Source organism: Puntigrus tetrazona, chromosome 5 (assembly GCF_018831695.1).
Source record: "Puntigrus tetrazona isolate hp1 chromosome 5, ASM1883169v1, whole genome shotgun sequence".
Lineage (NCBI taxonomy): Eukaryota > Metazoa > Chordata > Actinopteri > Cypriniformes > Cyprinidae > Puntigrus > Puntigrus tetrazona.
Genome location: NC_056703.1, coordinates 3,787,710 through 3,810,209, shown reverse-complemented (window position 1 = coordinate 3,810,209; position 22,500 = coordinate 3,787,710). Strand labels below are relative to the sequence as shown.

Here is a 22,500-nt window from a genome sequence, read left to right as displayed (position 1 = left end):
GATAGACAAAATATTTCAAAGAGTAGTTTAAAGGAAAACAGATGTCAAATCTTGATGTTAAATCCAATATTATTTTATATGGAATGGGTCTATAGTCTAGACAGTATTTAATGCAATTAATAAAATTAATAAAAATTTTACAAAAAATCTAAAATGTCACAATTGCACAATCAAGTCTTTAAATGCACAAGCAATATTTTTTTTATTATTATTTATGAATAATTAATCGTTTATTTTTAATATATAATTTTTTTTCTAGCTATATACTTAAAATGTATATTTAACTGACCTGTATTCTGTCTATCTATCTATCTATCTATCTATCTATCTATCTATCTATCTATCTATCTATCTATCTATCTATCTATCTATCCATCCACAGAAAGTGTTCGTCAGTGGAAACAACAGCGCTTTCAAACTCTTTGGTTTATTTTCTTAACTCTGTGTGCAGTCTGTGGCTCGCAGCTATTAGATCCGCGTCCAGCCCACAGCGCGCAACAGGTATATGCCCCCACGCACGGGGCAGGTTGAATCTATTGCCCCGATTTCCTGTCACATGGTTTGAAATAGGATCCCTAGTTTTTCTGCTATCTGTCTTGAGCGTGAGTGTCTGGGGGCAGCGCTGATCTGCCCAGAAAGTCGAGACGCTCTTAACGCAGACGCGCCGCGCGATTCGCCGACACTCGTCTTGCTCGCCGCACCAGACCGGACTCGGAACGCTTCACCTGCGAGGAGAGAGAGGAAGAGAAGGTGTCCAGATCCCTCACAGCCCGCCACGGAAGAGCGATGGACTCGTGGAGAGCCGCGGCTCTGCTCCTCGCCGCCTGTCTCGGCGCGTCGGCTTCGGAGCAGTTCCACACGGGTTAGTCCTCGACTCCTTCGGGCTGTGACTTCTGCGCGTCCTGCTGGCTGTAGCGGGTCGTTTATGAGACGTTTTTTTCCGCGCATTGTCCCGAGATGAGCAGCGCGTTCTGTCACTTCTCTCTCTGACCAATGCGTTCCGCGCTAAACCATTAAGCCGCTAAACTCTCTTTGAACGCTGTATTCTTCAGTAAGAGCCGTTTTTAAACTTTTTAGTTATTTAAACTATGGGTGCTACTTACTTATCCGGGTATTTAGAATCATCAAGTGGGTTTTGGTGTAAGTGTATTAAATATGATGTATCTGCAATTACGCGTGACTTGGATAACACTCGTGCTTGCTTTTAAAGACTTTAAAGATACAACTGATATTGATTTAGAGCAAGACATTAATATATAGGTCTATATATGCTTAATATATAGCATATTGATACATGCAACTAAAATAAATAGCAGTTAAGACAGTGTTAGTTGCAAAACCCCAACAGAGTATCTCATTCAAAGAGAATAGGAAACTTTCGATATCTTGTTTTAATGGCAGAACGGCGAGCGATAACCACAGGTTAACACACAGTTTTATTTTCACTAGCAAGAACCACAGTAACAGTGCTGTTTTGGCAGAAACTATTGTTACCATTGTAAATAGCTGTAAGGGATCTCTTTGTGTCATCGTTGACTAATTAAACTGCTCTTGGGATTACAAAGGAAAAAAAAAATAACCTCTTATTGACAGATTTTATTATCTGCCGTTCATGTTCTGCACTGGATGTCTGTTGCTTTTCTCAATCTGCTTGTGCTTTACATGTTTTCGAGACGCAGCGTCTGAAAGCTCGCTTCGGAAACCACCAATGCAATCAAATTTTGTCTTTCAGGTAGGCTGTGCCTACTTTGAGGTGAGCTTAAAGCTTTTAGCTGCGCCGTAAATCCAGACACCATCAGGCACAGTGAATGTATCTATGCAAAATGTTTAGCAACGACCACGTAAAGCCAACGTCTTGCCAAATGAACAGAAGGCAAGCTCAACGTGTTTTCCTCCAGGTCTGTGGATGAAATCATGACAATCGACGTGTGTGGCATCCTTTAGAACGAGAAATGTAGTCATTCGATCTCTTTATGTAGTCGTTGTTGTCGCACGCTTGAAGAAACTCGGCTTTTATTAAACGTAATGACTGCTAACCTGTGGAATCTATCAAATACGAAAATTTGCTACCGTCGCACATGCTAACTAAGGTTAATGCGAACATATAGTTTCAATCCGTCGTTTGGCTAGATTCAGGTGGTTATAAAGGCCTCTAATTGAAAAAGTCGACCCTGTAGTCAGTGAAGCTGACTTGACTGAAATGCTGCTTGCATTGATTATAATGGGAGTGCTCCGCAAGCTGTAATTTGTGTTGTGTTTCAAGTTTCAGAAGCAAATCCCCTACGCTCTCTTTTAATTTTTTTTGTTTAATTATAGCCTTTGATTCAAATGACAGGTTAGGCTATCTGGGCGATGCTAAGCACTGCTGGCTATAATACACCTATGCATTAGCAACGTATTTAAAGCTGCTTTTCAGAACACATTCATAATAATTACTCAGGCTTTTGGGTGACTTATTCCTCTTTTCCTGCCATTTTGTGGCCGAATTGAACAGGTTTATGGCTAATTTAGCGCTGTGGTAATTAATGAGGCGTGTTGAAACATGTCCGTCCACCCAGAAGTTTGAATATATTGCAGTAAAGCATTATTTAGCGAAGTCACTCGCTGCATGCTTCCTATTCCTTGAGTCACGGTGACAATTTGCATTCTCCAATTCGTGAATATTAGTTCGATTAGTTGCATGAATTATATATGAAGTCCACGTGTTCGTGTACCTGCTCTGCTGAAGTGCATTTATGATTTTCTCCTTGCTGATATTTGATGAGTGAAAGGCATTCTGTTGCTCACGCCCGTGTGTGATAAGGCTTGCGGATGAAATGATTGAGAGGTGCGAGGCATTTGAACAGCGTGGCATCTGTGGGTTTTCATTGACGGAGAGAAATGCATTATTGCTGTCCTCAGAAAACCCTCAATTTGCAGCTTTTTACTGCATGTCGCATGCAATCGAAGCATCTGCCGCTTTGCTTTTAAAGCAAACGGTTCACCCCAAACCCTCAGGGATACCCTCTATCCAAGTCGATGAAAAAAAGAGTTGGAGAGTTTGGAGAGATTCGCTTGCTCTGCGATGGATGCTCTGCAGTGAACGGGTGCCGTCAGAATGAGAGCTGAAGTAGCTGATGAAAACATCACAATAATCCACAGTCGATTCAGTCGAACTGTTAAGATGTTATAGTGATGTTTTTACCAGCTGTTTAGACTCTCATTCCGACGGCACCCATTCACTGCAGTGATGCAATGCTGATCATACTGATCATTTTCGGGTGAACTCTTACTTTAAATATATCTCTTGACCACGTTTGTATTGACTGATGTATGAAATGAACAGAGAATTATTCACGGGCTTTGGGAAGAAGCAGTGTCCGGACAGGAGCCCGTTTCATGTAAAGCGTATTTAGGTATTGAGTAGCTCCCTTAGTTCTCATTTATGCTGAATTTGATGCCGTGTTTTTCTCCCCTCCCGTATTTTTGCACTCAACAGCGGACCTGGCGACGCTTGTTTTGCTGCGAAAACAAAACGTGCCTATTGTGAAAATGAACGGAATGGTCGTAGCCGAAGGGCAAAGCGAAGACTTCAAAGCGTCAGCAATTCTGCTTAAGTTATTAAATCCGTGTCGTGCCTCGTCTGTCGTAATAGTTTCGTCCCTCATCTGGCTTCAAAAGGAGAAGCGAGCACCATGTGGCTCGCTGGTCCCGGCCAATCATCAGAAATTAGCGCGGAGTTATCTAAAATGAGATCTGCGATCATAATCTGCGCCGTTTAGAGTTACTTCTGTTTCTGAGACTGAATCAGCGCCTCATCTGCAGACACTTAGTGTAACTCTCCGACTGAATTTCATCTCGTCTCGAAAAAAAAAGGGAAGATCCTACAGAAGATCCGGCTTCGAAACACTGGTCCGAGCCGCACAGGAAGTCTCGGTCGTGGTCTACACAGCTGTCAGTCGGTGAAAGCCTGATAAAGCCACGCGGTGCTGCCATTACTGAAGGTGTTAAAGAAAGATCTGTTGGCGTATTGCGTTAGTGTCTGTCTCTCTCCTTGCCGTTCCTGGCCGGCTCTGTCCTCCGTCTTTATTCTCCCTCGATCTTTGTCTCTCCCTCTTGTTCTCCTCCTCTTTTTCGTGCCAGGGCTGTTTGGAGTGAAGCGCCTGTGCTTTGTCTTGTGTCTTCACTGAAAGCCGCTCTGACAGTGAAGCATGGTTTGGGAGGGAAACAGTAGCCAGGTGGTCGGAAACGTGGGCAGGGGAAGAACTTTTGTGCTTTTTCTGCATCCATTTAACCGCTTCCTCTTTTTCTTTTTATGCAGACTTGTTTAAAAAGTACTGCTGCATTGACCTTTTGGAGTTCATGGCTATTATTTCAAGGCTGTGAATGTATGATTTAATTTAATTTTTTGGGGGGGGATTAAAGGTTTTTTCTTGCTTTTGTTTATCCACAAAAATGCTGTCAAGAACATTTTGAAGCCTTGACTAGTTTTTCCTGTGAAACTTGCTTGTCGTGGCATGTTTGCTTTAATGTATATATGTGTGTGTGTGTGTGTGTGTGTGTGTGTGTGTGTGTGTGTGTGTGTGTGAAAACATTTTAAATTGTATGTCTAGTCTTGTACACCAGCTTACATTAGTAGTGTAGCTTTTGTCCTCTTTGTATTAACTGTCTGATACTGTAAAATAAATGCTATAGAAAATTATGTTTGTAAAAAAATAAAAATCGACATATTGTTAAAACAAGATATGTTGACTTGAGAAGCAAAATTAGATTTTTTTTATTGTGTCACAAAAATGTGTAGGGAAGTAGTTTTTTTCTTGTTTTAAGCATAAAACATAAATTAAGAAAATAATATTTGCCAATGTACTAAGAAATGTTTTTTCATTTATTTATTTTTGGTTTAATTTATAACCCTGAAAAATAAAATAAAATAAAATAAAATAAAAATTAAATTAAATTAAATTAAATTAAATTAAATTAAATTAAAAATTAAATAAAAATTAAATAAAAATTAAATAAAACTAAATAATAAAATAAAATAAAATAGTAAAATAAATAAATAATAAATAAAATAAAACTAAATAAAATAAAAATGAAATAAAATAAAATAATAAAAATAAAATAATAAAATAAAATAAATAAAACTAAATATAATAAAATAAAATAGTAAAATAAATAAATAAATTAAATAAAACTAAATTAAATAAATTAAAATAAAAAGCAAACCATATAATCATATACACTCTTGCCTAACTACAAAAATATATATTTTTAGAATATTTTCAACAGGCAAAAAAAACCTAAAATTACAAAAATCTTTAAAAAAAACTTTATCAAATAAATGCTGAGCATAGGAGAATTTTCTTTTTTTTGTTGCAAATATTTTTTAGCAGCTAACGGTTATCTAAAATCTGCGACTTTGGTTCGGTTCGGCTACAATACATATTTCTGACATAAATAAAGCGAATCAATACAGTGGCCCTCGTAAAGCCTAACCACGGACCATGTGTCCACGCACATATCTTTCTGTGTATCTGTGGTGCAGAGGTGGTTAGCTGAGAGTGCTTCTTCTAATTTAGCAACAGAAATACCCACATCAGAGACCGTCGTTTCAGAGGGCACTGGCATTCCTTTGGTCCCTACATTTCCCAGAAATCCTTCCACCCATTTCCTGCCAGCATATCCTCACATTTACACACAACAGGCTGTAATTACCCACCCAGCTGATCCGATCCAGAACCAACCACCGAGGAACATGGAACACAAAGATGCCTCTGTAACCAAAAGTGACACAGTATACAGGCTTCTCCTCTGGACAGAGACACAGCCTGTGGTCGCTTCTGTCAAGCCCCGTTTCTGACTCTGTTTCTATGGGAAACTAAGCAGAAAATAAGCGGACAACACGTCATGTGTTAATGACGATACCTGAGTGCCAAGTTGGGCTGGGATGTGCGAGGCGCCAAAAGAGGCTAAACGAACTCAAACGTTTCTCAACCGCTTCTACCGACATGAAATCATCATCCAAGCTCTGGTGCACTCTGACAGTCGTTTTAAAGAGAATGGAGAATGATATACGCAGTGTAAAAGTGTATATATAAAATATAATAGAGGAATTTAAACTGAAAATATGCATTTAATTAAATGCAAAAAAAGGTAAATACTTATTTAAATGGGGTTTGTTTCCGCAAGTGTGTGTCAAATTGATAAAGACATTTATAATTGGCACGAAAGATTGGCCTTTCTAATAAATACTGCTCTTTTGAGCATTCTGTGAATCAAAGAAAACTGGAAAATTGTTTTTAACGACTTTGAAAATGACAGAAAAAGCCAAATTGTGCATATTAAAGAAAATTCAAGGAATAAATTAAATATGAAAATATATGAATATAGGTAAGGTTTGTAATAAATAAATGTACTGTTTTAAATAAACGTGGCCTTTGGGAGCGTAAGAACTTTAATTCTGAAACAATAATAAAATAAACTTAAAATGTTTATCTAATTACATACCTGAATTGATTCATTTATGAATCGTTTCATTGATTCAGAGCCTTCCGAATGAATTCACTAAATCAAACGCTCTTTTGTTTCATCGCAGTCCTACAGTGATTTATGGCGGTCATCTGTGTCCTTCTCATTTTGTTTGATGTTACACCAAGGGTCAAAGGTCAAGTCTTAGTTGACCTGTGGATAGTTAGGAGCTTCTGTTCTGTACCTGATGCCTGCTCAGACCTGTTCAAAGCAGTTCATCCGCTGACCACTGCACAAATCATTCCCTTCAGAGGCTGTCTACAGACACCGAACACAAGCCTAATGGCAGTGTTTTAAAGACGCCCCCGAGACACCCTTATCGCGTTTAACGTTTGCATTGAGGGCAAAAGGCAAATCAGCATTTTTTGTTTTTCCGCTGCGCTCCACGCAGCAATTTTTGCTATATCTGCCACTGTTATTTTCTCAGAAGTATGCAAAGGTCAGTGAGAGGCGAGAGAGACAGACGGCGGGAGAGAGATTGAGATCTGCTTAACCGCCATCACGGTGTCCAACGTGCTGAGATATGTCAGATGTCTCGTTTAGAAAAATATCCATATTTATAAACACACGAATTTGGAATGTGCTTCGTAGAAAGCTGGCGGGAGAGAGAATGCCTCAGCCGCCTCCCATGCTGCCGTTTTCTGTCTGCGGCCATTTGTTTTGGCTCAGGATGGATCAGCCCATGCCATCCACTCACCACTTCCTGTTGACCTCTGATTGGCGCCCCGTGGAGTCTGTACGGGTCAAAAAGTCAGCTATATCTATCTGCTGTCGCCGTAGAGATAGGTCAGGATGATCGACCGGTCGTCAGGCCGTTAATTAGCTTGATTAGTGAGCATTTTCCTCTTTGTAGCTTTAGTAGTTGTGAGCAGTAGGCAGTCAATGTAAAAACTTCTCTTAAAACCATCAAATGAAAATCCTGTCATCACCCTCAAGTAGTTCCAAATCTGCCGAACACAAAGGAAGAAGACCCCAAAAAACGGCTGTTTTGGGTCAATATTGACTTCCATAATAGAAAAAAAAAAATGGAAGTCAATGGTGACTCAAAACAGCCTGGTTATAAATTTTCTTCAGAATATCCTCCTTTGTGTTTGGTAAGACAAAGACATTCATACAGGTTGGAACTATTTTTTAAAATGCTCTGTAGAAGCTATTTGTGTCCTTTAGTCATCAAATAAACAAATTTACCACAAAAAAGGTAAAAATAAATAAATAAACAAACTCATAATTGTTGGTAAATTTCACGGAAGCGGCAAGTAACATATTCAATTCAATGTGAAATTGAGATCGTAAGAAATAGTATTGTAAAATTTTGCCTTTTTACTGCATTTTACAGATTTTACAGGCCTTTGGGAGTAAAGAGACTTTTTTGTAAAAATTAAATTAAATTAAATTAAATTAAATTAAATTAAATTAAATTAAATTAAATTAAATTACCATTTACCAATTTAATTGAATTTTAAATGGATTTATTTATTTATATAAAATTTTTATATATAGAATTCAGTCAATTTTAATTTAATTATTTAATTAATTTAATTTAATTTTAAATGGATTTATTTATTTACATTAAAAATTATATATAGAATTCAGTCCATTTAAATTAAATTAAATTTAATTTAATTTTAAATGGATTTATTTATTTATATAAAAATTATATATAGAATTCAGTCAAATTTAATTTAATTTAATTTAATTTAATTTAATTTAATTTAATTTAATTTAATTTAATTTAATTTAATTTAATTTAAAATGGATTTATTCGTAGAATTGTGTAGATGTTTGAACGACAAGTATGACTAATTGATCTGGAGACACAGGAAAATGTCACCATGAGACAATTACCGCAAAAAAATAATCCAGACTATGATCTATGATTAGGAGAAGTAAATAAGAGAAGACATCCTCGAGGGACAAGCATACGTTTACCATTGAGGACGTCACATTAGCACATTGAGACACATGGTACATGTGTTTTCGATTATGCATGTGATTGCTTTCTTCGAGACGTGTCATGCTGGCTTACATTCGTCTGATCCGTACTATCACTCGTCATCTGTCCTGAACGCGTCTGTCAGGTGTGATCGCTCAGTGCCTGCAGTGGCAGAGTGAGCAACTTCTGTCCGACTTTGAACGAGCTGATAAAGCCTGACAGGAGCGATAGCTGTGAGAAGAGCGGGGTGAGGGAGAAAGGGATGTAAGGAGAGCGACGCCTCGGTTAGGTTTGTCATATCAGCTCTGTCTAATTCAGAGGAGCAGTGGAAGAGAGCGGAACATTAAGCTGTCAGGCGGCTGCACTCGTGTCAGGAACTGTCTGGATTTATGCCTCTTTATTCACGCACACAGAGACAACTCTTACCTCTTTTGATGGATTTATGGTATTTTTATTGACTTAATAATAAGTATCATTTAGTATAATTAGTTGTGTGTATATATATATATATATATATATATATATATATATATATAAATATATATATATGCACATATATGTATGTATAATATGTGTGTGTGTGCATATATTTAAGAAAATGCTGTTTATATATTAAATATATATAAAATATAAATATAGAAATATAAGTATGTGTGCATATCTATCTATCTATATATCTATATCTATATCTATATATATATATATATATATATATACACACACACACATAAACACAGTACTCATGTATTATGTAACAATAACTCAACATATTGTATTTTTATTATTATCAGTGATAAAACATCTTGCAATCATATTTAGGGATGAAACAATTGACTTATATATATGTGACAACAATGTACGATACTTAAATGTGATTATTATATATCATATTTGTTGATATTATAAATTATATTTATCCACTAATGAACTACTAACCATTCCTCAGTGATATAATAATTAATTATCAGTTAAAATATAAAAATACAAACTTTCCACAATTTTCCACTCATAAAAAGGAAATATCATTTAACACATAAACAAGATATAATTAAATTTAATTTAACACATTAACAATTTTATATATTTATTATGTCAGTAATTCTCAGTAATATGAATTTGATTATAGTACTTAAATATTATCTAATATATAAAAATTGTATTTAATATATAAACCATTGTTTATTGATATAATGTATTTATTAAAATTGAGAAATGGTTATGTATTAAATTATTTTTTATTTACTGCTGCTATCAGGCCTGTGCATATTATTTATTTATTTATTTTCAAGGTGGATTTTCAATGCACCGGTGGTTTATTGCTTTAATATACTGTCAAAACACCTGTAACTGTATTCACTTTAGAAATGCCGAGAACTATAACCGAAACGAATGGAAGCTGAATCTAACCAAACGTCACGTCTTTAGAGTCTGAAAGGACTTTGTAACACAGGACGCTCCGCATAAGAGGAGTGTTTCCCTTCATTATGACTGCAGCTCTCTTCTTCTCCCTGTCACTGTCCTCCTTTTTCACACGCATCTCTGCAGGTCGAGGCCGAAAACCGTTACGCTTGTACGAGCTTCGCTAGCTTCGCAAGCTTCTCTTTGACATTTGCAAACGCCCGGAGACAGAGCTTGTCGTATTCAATCGGAATTGCCCCACACTCTTCCTCTCTCGCTCTTTCACGTTCACTTCGACTAAACAGAGTTAAAAAAAAAAAGAAAGTGTGCACCGAATTCATATAGGAGAGGCAAACGATTGCTTTATAATCGAAATTGTGGCCATTTGCATAGGGAGTGCCCGGCTGGCGCTCGAGGAAACATGCAAAAAAGCGTATGAAAATTGTGTGAGATGATGCTATTGGTCTGTAGGACTAAATTGCATTCAATGGGAAATAAGCTGAAGAGCTAAAACAAACAAAGGCGCCACCGGCATGCAAAAGCTGCCTGGAGTTCTTCTTATCTTTTGCTGATTCTTCTTTTTTTTATTTTGTGATGGCTTGTTCCAGTTCTCTCTCTAGGGGAGAACGAGATTAGATGACGCTTTGAAAGACTTTGGGGTGGGAGGGGGCTTTTAAGCTTTGTCCGGAACGCTTAAAATGCGGCAGCGCTGTCCGCAGCCTCTCCGCGAGATGCTACCGATTGTAGTCGACTTTGTGGAAACTGCCCATTATCTGAAGGAAGTCCTCTAACGTTCCCACATCTCTGAAGACCAAATCCGAACCCTTTCAAACAAGCAAACGTGTACTTATGTGGTGTTTCGTGCAGCTATGATTTCAAAAGCCGTGACCAATATCATAATGGTAGGATATTGAATTGCCACGGAGGGAGACGTGACCTGTCCTGTGAACTTCCTCACTTTTATGCGAACGTTGACTTTGGTTCTCCGCCACTGGCCAGAGAGCTCCGAAGGAAGAAGAAGAAGGCAAAAAATAAAACCGTCGGGCCGGTCCTTCCCCGAAATTCACTTGCTCGAGAGCCCAGAAAGACTTTTGTGGCAACGAAGCAAATTGTCACCTTCCCTTTTCTCTTTTCGAGGGAAACTGCGACATGGAACAACAGGAAGAGCATTGTGGAGGGTCAGATGCTTGTGGCGGGGATGAAATAACTTTGTGTTTTGCAGTTCAGGCGAACTTACAATTAAATGAGATTTAAGCTATTTTATTCATCTCGGAAACTTCGTGTCGTGACCTTTTGATTTAAAGGCGTGGTTTACCCAGAAACAAAAGCTTTATCGTGATTTACTCACCCAGAAATGCTTTCGCGGTATGACGAACGAGGTTGAGGTTCATTATATAGACGAAAACATGAATAAACTGTCTTCGTTTGCCGACCCAGATCTGTACGGTTTTCTGTGGAACACAGAGGAAAGTATTCTGAAGTGTAATGAAAACGAACGAGGTCCCACTTTTGTTTGACTTTCACTGTAGACATAAAAAGAGTAAAAAACGCAGGATGTCTCAGAGCTAGTCCAAAAAACGTTGCCCTCATGCCGCATCTCTACTGTGATATTTCCAGATACACTAAAGATGGCTTGTGAGTAAATGACTTTTGGGTGAACTCTCACTTTAATACTTGAGTTGGGCATTTCGCTGGCTTTATTTTAACTCTTGTTTGTCTCTTTTCTGCAAGCGTTTGGAATCGGCGGGGTTCAATGGCTGGTTATCTTATCTCAAAGCTGGCGTAGTCTCTTTTCTCCGTATTAGAGATGAATGAGGCCTATTCAACAGAGGACTCATAGAATGCTTCCTCAGGTCCAATTCGAGCAGGTCACTCTTAGTGCCACGTAACTGGATCTCTGAGGCCTCAATAGATCCATGAAAGCGATCCCTTTCTCAGAAAGGACAACAGGGATGCCCTGGACTTTCTTTCTCACGCCTTCTGTCTCTCTCTCTCTCTCTCTCTCTCTCTCTCTCTCTCTCTCTCTCTCTCTCTCTCTCTGTCTCTCTGTCTCTCTCTCTCTCTCTCTCTCTCTCTCTCTCTCTCTCTCTCTCTCTCTCTCTCTCTCTCTCTCTCTCTCTCTCTCTCTCTCTCTCTCTCTCTCTCTCTCTCTCTCTCTCTCTCTCTCTCTCTCTCTCTCTCTCTCTCTCTCTCTCTCTCTCTCTCTCTCTCTCTCTCTCTCTCTCTCTCTCTCTCTCTCTCTCTCTCTCTCTCTCTCTCTCTCTGTCTCTCTCTCTCTCTCTCTCTCTCTCTCTCTCTCTCTCTCTCTCTCTCTCTCTCTCTCTCTCTCTCTCTCTCTCTCTCTCTCTCTCTCTCTCTCTCTCTCTCTCTCTCTCTCTCTCTCTCTCTCTCTCTCTCTCTCTCTCTCTCTCTCTCTCTCTCTCTCTCTCTCTCTCTCTCTCTCTCTCTCTCTCTCTCTCTCTCTCTCTCTCTCTCTCTCTCTCTCTCTCTCTCTGTCTCTCTCTCTCTCTCTCTCTCTCTCTCTCTCTCTCTCTCTCTCTCTCTCTCTCTCTCTCTCTCTCTCTCTCTCTCTCTCTCTCTCTCTCTCTCTCTCTCTCTCTCTCTCTCTCTCTCTCTCTCTCTCTCTCTCTCTCTCTCTCTCTCTCTCTCTCTCTGTCTCTCTGTCTCTCTCTCTCTCTCTCTCTCTCTCTCTCTGTCTCTCTCTCTCTCTCTCTCTCTCGCCGTTCCATCTGTTTCTCAGCTCTTTTGTTTTTTTCCTCGTATCTTTGAGCAGGTTTTACTGTCGGCAGCGGGAGAAAGCAAGATGTTGATGGCTTTCTGTCTCGTCTGGCAGCTTTTGTTTTGTTTCAGATCGCGAAAGGCGCGTTTCATAACGCGTTTCTTAAGCGAGGGATTGCAGAGAAAGCCCACCTGATATGGAGTAACTGAGAATGATACCGATATCAGACCAGCTATCTAACAAAAAAGAAAGAGCAGGGACAAAGGTGAAAAGAAATGAACAATGCTGACTTGTCTGCAAGAATTTCAACGGTTGAATCAGATATGTCGCGTAAAGAAGGATACTGACATATAGTGTTAGATAGCTGGGATTCCCAAACATTTTGCCAAATAAATGATTTACTTGAATTAATGTTATTATTAGCTATTTGATGTTAACCTTTCCAAATATTAGCTATTTGTCCAAATGACCAGTTTTCACTTGTGAGATAGTCATATTGTCATTCTTTCTTTTTTTGTACCATTATATCTTAATGTTCCATATTTTGAACTCTTCATGTATTACAACCAAATAATATATATATAATATAATTTATATTATTTTTATTTATAAAAAAAAAAATATATATATATATATATATATATATATATATTTTTTTTTTTTTTTTTTTTTTATTATTATTTATTTTATTTTTTTTTTCTTTGGGAAGGGATTTTAAATATTGTAATATAATTCCACTATTCTTTGCTCCAGTCCTTGAATGACCTTTGACCTGAGCCTTTATTGATGTTTATTGACCATAATATCAGACATTTTGTGGGTTGAACTCTTTTGACTTAAGCCCTCAACTAACTTTGAAGCAGCTCTCAAGCAGTCCATTAAAATCCACTCAGTCACTTAAAACCCTGAAGGAACCTCGTAGCAACACCCTGGCAACTTTGAGATGAGGCGAGTACCACTCATATTTTCTTGCAAAAATCTCTTTTTGTTTATAATTTATTGTTTCAATCCTTAACTTTTTGGATAAAAGCATCTGCTAAGTAGCTGTAGCCTCATAATTGCTCTCAGAGCAGCTCTTAGAGGGACTCTTACTTTAAAGCTTGCATGAAACATCGGTCACAGATGGTGGATGTTTGTGCGACACGCATGCATGCGCTGACTCTCTCCTGAGGGAAAAGGCGAAAAGGCGTGAGATTATTGAGCTTTTTTGGGCATTGCCTGTACCTGCCGTGTGTGGTAACCGCTCGTCTTCCTTTTTGCAAAGTGAATCAGTCCCACACAACATTCACTGTAATTAGTTTTAATGAAAACACATGGCTGGGAGCGATTTTCAGACATGTTCGAAAATTAAAATGGAATAAAATAAAATGAAGTATTTCCCCTCCAAACCTCCCCGCTCCATGTTTAATTGGAGCTTCAGTGGAGCAAGTAAAACACTTCATAGGTTTGACATTGGCTTTAGGTTCACTGCAGGCAGCGCTACCAAGAAAGAAATTAATTTGCACACATTTCATTTGGTTCATCGTTCTAAATTTTATAATGTGCTCTTTTTGTCTCCCTTTTGTTCTCACATTATATAACGTTTTCAGGAACACGTTGCATCAATTGAAAACCTCAGTGCCCAAAAAACCCCCATTCTTAGTTGCTGTCATCATGTACTTATCTCTTTTATGTTTAAAAACTCTTTGTTAATGTTAATTATGGCTAATTAGCAAGATTAAAGAATGGAATCCTGGATGGAGTTCAACTTGTGCTATAAATGGAGGCTTGTGCTAATTTTAATATTAGAATTGGGTCAGGAGGGTTAACTAGGCCTGCTTATTTTCTAGATTTTTGCTTTTTTTTGGATGTTTTAAAGCAGATGAATTTTAAGGGCACAACTTTTCAGAGAATGTTTTAGCATTTTATTGGTAGCAAAAGTAGGCTGTCGTGCCAAAACTCTCTCCGAGACGTTAATTCGGATGCCAAATATATTCAACTTTTTTAAAAGCTACATCTTGAGACCTCTTTTTTTCTCCATTGAGCTTGAATGCAGATTAATGTCTAAAATCGCACCAATTTCTGCATATTCCCCCGACCCTAATTCCATGACGTTACAGACACGGTACAATTTTAGTGCTGTTATGCTACGAAATGTTTTTCTCTCTCTTTTTTTGGTGGTGTAATTGCATTTTTGAATCAACTTGTAGAGTGGCATGCAAAAACAGTGGTAAAATCGTTCAGTGCAGTGGTATTTATCAAAGTTAGATAGACAGGTGTGGCCTGTTGCCTGTAATTCATAGACTTGACTCAAGCTCAAATTCTCTTGGACAAAAGTGTGGAGTTTAGGGAAGGAATGAAGCATACGTATGTTTATATACCCTTGATTGATTTAACCATTGATTATATGTACATGTTCTTTGAAGACAGTTACCGAAAACACAGACATGGAAACGCTTAAAACAGCGCTGCTCTGCAGTATTTCTGTGTTTTGAATTGGGCTTGTTTGGCCTAAAGTAACATGAGACAGAAACTGTGCTGCGGTGTGGCCTGTAATCACTGTTTCTCAGTATCAGAGGGTCTAACGTTGCACACACATGCCCTTCAATGCACCCGACACATGTCTGCCTGCCTAAAACCACATATAATTAACATTCTTCCCATACCAATAAACCTGAGCAAAAACAGGGCGATCCGAAACAGGTGTGAGTTCATGTGTGCATGTGTAATAAAATACAACACAGGTCTTTGAGGTGTTGCAGGCAAGTGGATCCAAACTTTGATCCGGCTTTGCTCTGCTCTGGCCAGAAAGCCTGTGCGAAAGAAAGTCTTGGGTTTCTATAACTCCCGTCAGAGGTAGAGATGCGGTAACATAGTCATGTCTCATTTCTCAAAGTTAACCGATTCTGATTCGACACCGTCCCGATTTGAATTATGCATAAAACCTTGGTCTGATAACCCAGTTTTGGCTGTTCGTGCTTTGCCAGAGAACATTGGCGGACGATCTTTTCCGTCTATTGAGTCTGGGAGTTTAAGCAGAATCTATACTGTAGCTGACAGCACTGATTATTGATCGGCTCAGTTGTTTTCTCTCTTGCTAACAGCTTAAACATATGCTTCACCCCGTTGTAAATCATGCTCTAAATGTTTTAAGGGCCACGTGGGTGTTGTAATGCTGCGCAGAAGGGCAGAGTTGGAGTTGTAGCCTGTGTTTTACACATAAGTCATGAAAATTCCCATTGCCTTTAATCTTTTAAATATACGATGCTATGTAAACATAATGCAAATTTTATTGTCAACCCAGGCTCACTGGAAAGCTATTAAAAAATTATATACAAAGTCAAATCTCCAGTTCAGTTTTATTTAGAACAGATAAACATTATTATGGTTGTTGTACATATCAGTTTTGTCAATAATGTACCGCAGCAAACCTTGCCCTAAACTAGTCTGATGTCGAAGCAAACCTGGGATAAAAGGCATTTGCTGAAGCAGCTATTGCATATTAGTTTGCTTCTACAAGTCTTTAAACTCTTTTACAATGACCTGTGTTTCACAGGACTCGCGCTCATTTGTGCAGTGCTTTACCGGGTGGGCTTTCAAGCAAGTTTACATTTGAAAAACCATACATATGGAGCTTAGCGATGCACATCAAAATGCTGAAAAGATGACAAATCATGTATTATTGTAAAAGTGTTTAGAGGTCATAACGCAATATAATTATAAAGAGTCAATTATTCAGTGATTCACACTTTAAGTGATCCTATTATGGGTTATGAAAGGTTCATATTTTGGTTTTGGGAGTCTCAAACAACAGGTTAGCATTCATGTAAGGTCAGAAACATGTTAATATGCATGTATTTTTTACTTTATTTGTTCAACAACCAAACGATTCGTTCAGGGATACATTTTTCCAAATCCCTCCAGTGTTTGTGAGATTTTAATGCTCCAAAAGCAGCACCTAGTGGCAAAGAATGAATTAGCATTTTCAGTCAGACCAACGCAAAAATACCAGTGGCCAGGCAATATGCTAATGCTTCACGTTGACGTCAACACGAAACGGCTTGGGACTTATTTTAAAAGTGACACGTTTCGATGATTTAGAGTCAGCTCTTTCTTTTGAGAGACAATAACTTCATACACGGTGCGTTTTAAACGAGATTTAAAACGTTGCGAGATATTTTCATGCACTTATAGCCGTGCTGAAAGGACATTTTCAAAAATGCATAAAAGGTGGAACTTTAAAAACTGACAATCGTTTCATTCTTAAAAGAATCGTTTTTTTTTTCAGAAAGCATTGATTTTGTTGATTGAGCTATTCATTGCCACCTGTACTTGGGTAACTGTTACATCAATAAACAATTATATGACCATTTAAAAAAACATCTAATAATTCTAGAACCTTCCTTCTAGTTCTAGAACTGTCCTTGAACTCCAGACGAAGGGGTTTCTTGGGTAATAGCGCTTAAAATATAAAGGATCTGTGGGCGGATTTCCGTTGAGGGGTCTTGATGTAAGAGAGAGGGTGCAAATGACACAAGCGTTATGAGGGCCTGTGGGAACAAAGAGCTCTAGTGTCCTCCCAGACAAATCCTACAATATGACGGCAGTCTACGGCTTTCTTTCACCCTTTCCGTGAATGGATGTTGAGAACAAGAGGCAGAGACAGAGGATGATGCTGAAAAGGGAGGAATGCTGTGGGAAGAGGCTAATTCCTGCATGTTTTTACTGCCACATTGTCTGTATCAGAGGTCTCTGCATGCTAGCTTTCGTAGGAGTTGTTTTACTCAAGCGTGCTTTCATACAATAAGAATACACCCACATGCCGCCACTCGCTTTAGCGTTAAGAGAGTCGAGTTTGTTATCACGGCTTTGAAAATCCTGCTCACGTAGATGTGCGCGCATACAAGGGAAGTCAACACCGGTGTCAGTTCAGGACGTTAGGACCGCAGCTATCCACGAGCTTTGATAAAGCTGACGAGTTCGACGGCATACTTTAGCTCTCCGGTGCGCATTAGTACAGTGTACATTAGTACAGGCTTACACAACCCACACATGTCTCAGATTCCCGTTGTGTGTTTATATGCAGGCTCATTTGGCAGTTAGGGTTGCACTTCAAAGGCTGGCTTGAGCAGTTTTGGAAAGCGAACATGACCCTAGCGTAGGCGCTATCTCTTTGTTTTGCTGTTAATTTTACGAGCCTTGGCTTTGTGACCCCCTCCATGACAAAAGGAAATGTAAATTAAACCGGCTGTTACCTCACAAGCTCAACTCAATTTGGGGGGAATATTGGGGCTCTTGAGGAGAGAAGAACGACAATAAGATTCTTCATTTTTCTTCTGCTATCTCGTGTTTTATAGACTGATTGTTTTGTTCGCTTTCTTTGCTGATACTTGTGCTTTATCTTTTCAGATGTATCTTAATTTGGAGCTTTCAGACCTCGACCAATCAGCTACTCTTTCTTTATTGCAACTTTCATAGACAAATAACAAGATATTATTCTGAAGCGTTTATAAATTTTTTTCCAATATGCTGATTTGGTGCTCTAATAACATTTCTTATTATCGTTAATGTTGAAAATAATTATAATAATAGAAATCTTTGCAACATTTGTAACAATAGACTGTATTGTCGCTTTTCATTTTATAATTAAATAATAAATAATAATAATAATAAATAATCCGTGCTGAATTAAACAAAGAACTTATATATATATAATTTATATATATCATTATATCATTATATCTATTAATTTCTTACTTTTACTCGAAAAATATATTTTTCCTTAAAATAATCCAAAAGTGTTTTTTTATAAAATAATGTAGTAAAATCTACTTTTTGGGAAAAAAACCCATTGTTCATTGTTCATAACAAATACATTACACAGCATAAATACAGTACATATTTTATAACAGCAAGGTTTTTGGACATGTACGTTGTAAATGCCATTAAAATGGACTGTGGTATATACTGGATGACATTACCATGGTATTATGTGATTCCATCGCCGTACCATGTTACAATATATTTTTGCGAGGGACTTTTTCCTTGCTTTCATCTGTGATGTTTACTTTGCTGTCAGTGGCGTGCGCTAAGTTAGTCTGCCAATCCCGCTTCTATTTATTTAACCTCTTGCGGTCCCACTTTCGCGTCGCAGCCCATGAAGCTTTTGTTCTCCGTACGGAATGCGAAGATGAAAGATGGCAGCAAAGCCTTGTGGATTCTGTCACAGTTTTCATCCAGCTGGACTCCGCGGGCCCAGATGTAGCGTTGGAGGATTCCCGCTGCAAGAGAGGATGTCTACGCTTGAAATAACAATTTCACAGTGTCAGGCACTTGTGTGTGTTGGCCAGCAAACCAGCTAAACCTCAGTGACTGCTCATTCAAGACCTTTATTATTCATCGGCCGGAGCCAACTCGTATGCGTCCATTCTTTTCTCTTTTTTTCCCGAGAAACTCCTGTGGCGGTTTACATTCGTGTTCGTCGGAAAGCATTTACTCTCTCGTAATGATTCCAGACATGCGTGACTTTATTTTTCTGTTAGTCGCAATTTATGTAAACATGCATATAACTCATCGGCTTTGGAAAAGAGCGACTAGGACAAAGTTTCAGGTGTTTGTGAAGATATCACAGACATTACGGTGACTTTTTTGGGTGAAATATCCCTTTAAACCAGTAATATGCCTTTCGAACTTCTAATAAAGCCTTTTGAATTGATTCTCACCTTCCAGGGGAGTTGCAACAAGCAAAATTGCCTTAAAATTGTTGGCTGCCTTAAGGCGTTTCTCATTCTATTTATACTCTTCAAAAGCAGCACATGGCAGCACACACTGCTCACTTTTCCCATTAAAGGCAACAGGATTGAATAAAGTGCAGCGTATAAGACTCATGGAGAGGTTAGAGAAGGTTCAACCAGGTTGAAGATGCTGCAGTTCTGAACCTGCTCGATCTTACAGCACGTCCTGCTGAGGTTTGGGCTTTCGTGAACGAGAACTACTTTTATTTAAGTCATGAACTGATCAGCTCTGGATAAACGTAGTTCAGCAGTTGCCCTGTACTGCTTTTGATTTAGGTCTGTGAAGTCACGCTGTACAGAATACTTATTTGGATGCCTGACTCTTATCGCTATTTTGGTTAAAAATAATAAATACATGCATGTCACTTTGTGCACTTAAATTTGTTTATTTTACTAAAATGATTAGAAACGAATGGCTTTAAATGTTTTCACACTTGATAAATAAACTGATTTATCATTTTTTTTCTCTGTGATCCTTTTATAGACTTTTTTTTCTGAATAAAGTAGACGTACTGGGGTATTTTTATGCAGGTTATGACAAGAAAGTCTCGCAGATCGATTCACCAAAGTGGCATTAAATGTTTATCAGATAGCGGATGTCAAAATAAAAGTCCCTTTTCTGACACCTATCAGCTAACTAAGAACTTATGTCTAATAAGACTAGCATAGCGTTTTATTCATCTATTTTTATTTACATTTTTAACGTGTAGTTTATTTCTCTTGCAATGCATGCAAAATGTCCTAGTTCTGGCTACTATGTACAGCTTCTATCAAGTATTTGTGCCAATACGCTGCAGATGCCAATAAGCCTATTTGTTTTATCAAAAACATGCATGATTGCATTACTTAGAGTTAATCATTTGCATTAAGCATGGCTTTTTAAAGTCCCGTCAGAACAGTTCTGTGACCCATTTCAAAGCCACCTTGGAAGGGCCATATCAGCCACGATGCATCACGACGCATGCATCTCTTCGAATCATGTTCCCTTAATGCGATCTGCTTTTGATAATATAATCGGGAGGCTTCCGTATCCAGACCCAAAGTGGTTATTTGTCGTTGAAGTTTGTCCAGTTGTTGTGGGTTGGTTCCCCTGAGGCAGACAGACTCGGTGGGTGTTTCGTATGATGTGGCGGATGAGCAGATGGTTTGGCACCGTCACTTTTATACATAATCATTTTCTCTGCCTGTCTCATAGGCCTGCCACGTTCTCAGCCGAGCCCAGGGCCGGCTGAAGCTACTTGGAGTGAGAAATTGTTTTAGCCTCTGCTATTGTCTCCTCGCTCCATTCAGTGTGACACAGAACGAGACCCAAAGGAAGCGCGGTGTCCTGTTGAATTACTCGCCTCCCTCCCAGAGCATTATAGTCATCAAGACACAGACCCTACCTGCAAGATGGTGACATTATAGATTTATTTGACTTTTTAAAGTAACTAAACAGCTATATAGCTGCATATACTTTATATATATATATATATATATATATATATATATATATATATATATATATATATATATATATATATATATAGTTAGGTGACCCCAAAATCATTTACTTACCCTCATGTCAAACTACATCTATGTGGAGCATAATATAGAATTAATTTGATTGTAGGTATATGTGAAGGTATTGCTATTTTAGTGTTATTTACATGCTATGTATTTATTAATTTAGTTTGTTTTTATATTTTCAGTAGTGCTGAATTGCATCCAAAATAATATTAACTTTTATATATATATATATATATATATATATATATATATATATATATATATATATATATATACAAGCATACATATATATTTATAAAAATGTCTTGCTTATATGTTGAAAATATTTACATATAAATATACATAAATATATATTTTCAAAATATATACTGTATGTGTGTGTGTGTGTTTGATATGTGCATATATATTAATGTGCATATATTAACCACGATTGATCATTTGTTTTTAGTTTCAGTCATTTACTTTTTTTATTAATATATTTATATATAATTATAACTAGTATTTTATTTTTATTTCACATTTTTCTCATTTTAGTAAAATGCTTAATTCTTAATTAATTCATAATTTCATTTAACATTTCTAATAATATAATTAAGTTTTATATCGGTTGTCAAAAACATTTTTGATGCGATGCCAGTGATGTCAATCACTATTGGTTCTCTTGTGTCATGTGACTTACAAATTTGACGACAAATTTAAACTTGTGGGAGTTCAATTTGTTTTCAATGCAGACATAAATTAAAGCTACCTATTGCTAGAAAACTCATGCACAGCACTTTTATGTTCACCTGTTGTTTGTTATTATTTATAAGGATTCCAAAAGGTCTATTAATCAGACTTACAAAATTAGGCTTCTTCATATATCCAGGTATTTCAAAAAGGAGTAAGAAAAGGCTATTTTGGCTCATTTGAATGCGTGTTTATTATTCAGTGTGTGGTGGGTCTAATTCAAAGCCTCCGATTCGTTCACTAACACTTGTTCCGCCAGTTAAAGAAAGTTTGAAATGACACGAAGGTGCATAACTTTTCTTAACGACAAATAATTAACTTTTTCATTCTCCTCCAGCACTTCTCCCGCGTTTAATTGAGAATGGCGTCCGTGAAGAACCCTGGTGTCCTCAGCTTCTCAAATTTATTTATTAATTAATTGTTTTTCTTCATACATGCGTACCGATCACTCGGTTGCTTACAAAGATGAGCACATCTGCAAACTCAATAAGGAAGCAATTAGCAACTTTCACATAATAACAGGGCGCATAATCCTTTTTTTTTAAGACCCTCTTGTTTCTGGCTCTGTGGGGCGGTTCCTCCCTTCCTCCTGTTCCGAGCTTCTTTTTCTGTTGATGTACTTGCATTTTATAGTTTTCTTTTTCCATTTGCTCTTTCATGCGGCCGAGACTCTGTTTCCCATCAAGGCCTGTGATCCAACCACAACAAAGGCATCGGAGGAGGCTTGATGACGGAGTGGAGGTGATGCTATTAAGAGCGGGAAAACTCATCCCCAGGAACCTACGAGTGCAAACGGTCACGTTTTCCCCCCCAAAAACCAAACGAAAAACGCCGCTCGGCAACCCACGCCGGCTTTTGGCTACCCATTCATCTCGATGATGGACCTTCTTATCTGGTTCTTCCCGGTCTGCTCAATGCTTCCCTACGCGGCC

The 22,500-nt window shown here is 37.9% G+C and overlaps 1 protein-coding gene across 2 annotated transcripts in view; it reads left to right on the top strand.

Moving 5' to 3' along the window:
• The first annotated feature begins 513 nt into the window (after nt 1-513).
• Nucleotides 514-22,500, top strand: part of kremen1 (kringle containing transmembrane protein 1) — a 55,718-nt gene continuing 33,731 nt past the window's right edge. The window contains exon 1 of one of the 2 annotated variants that reach the window (XM_043240848.1): nt 514-862. In XM_043240848.1, coding sequence (XP_043096783.1) covers nt 787-862 — 76 coding nt within the window. In that variant the 5' untranslated portion in view covers nt 514-786. The remainder of the gene's footprint in view (nt 863-22,500) is intronic. The other variant, XM_043240847.1, reaches the window with a different exon arrangement.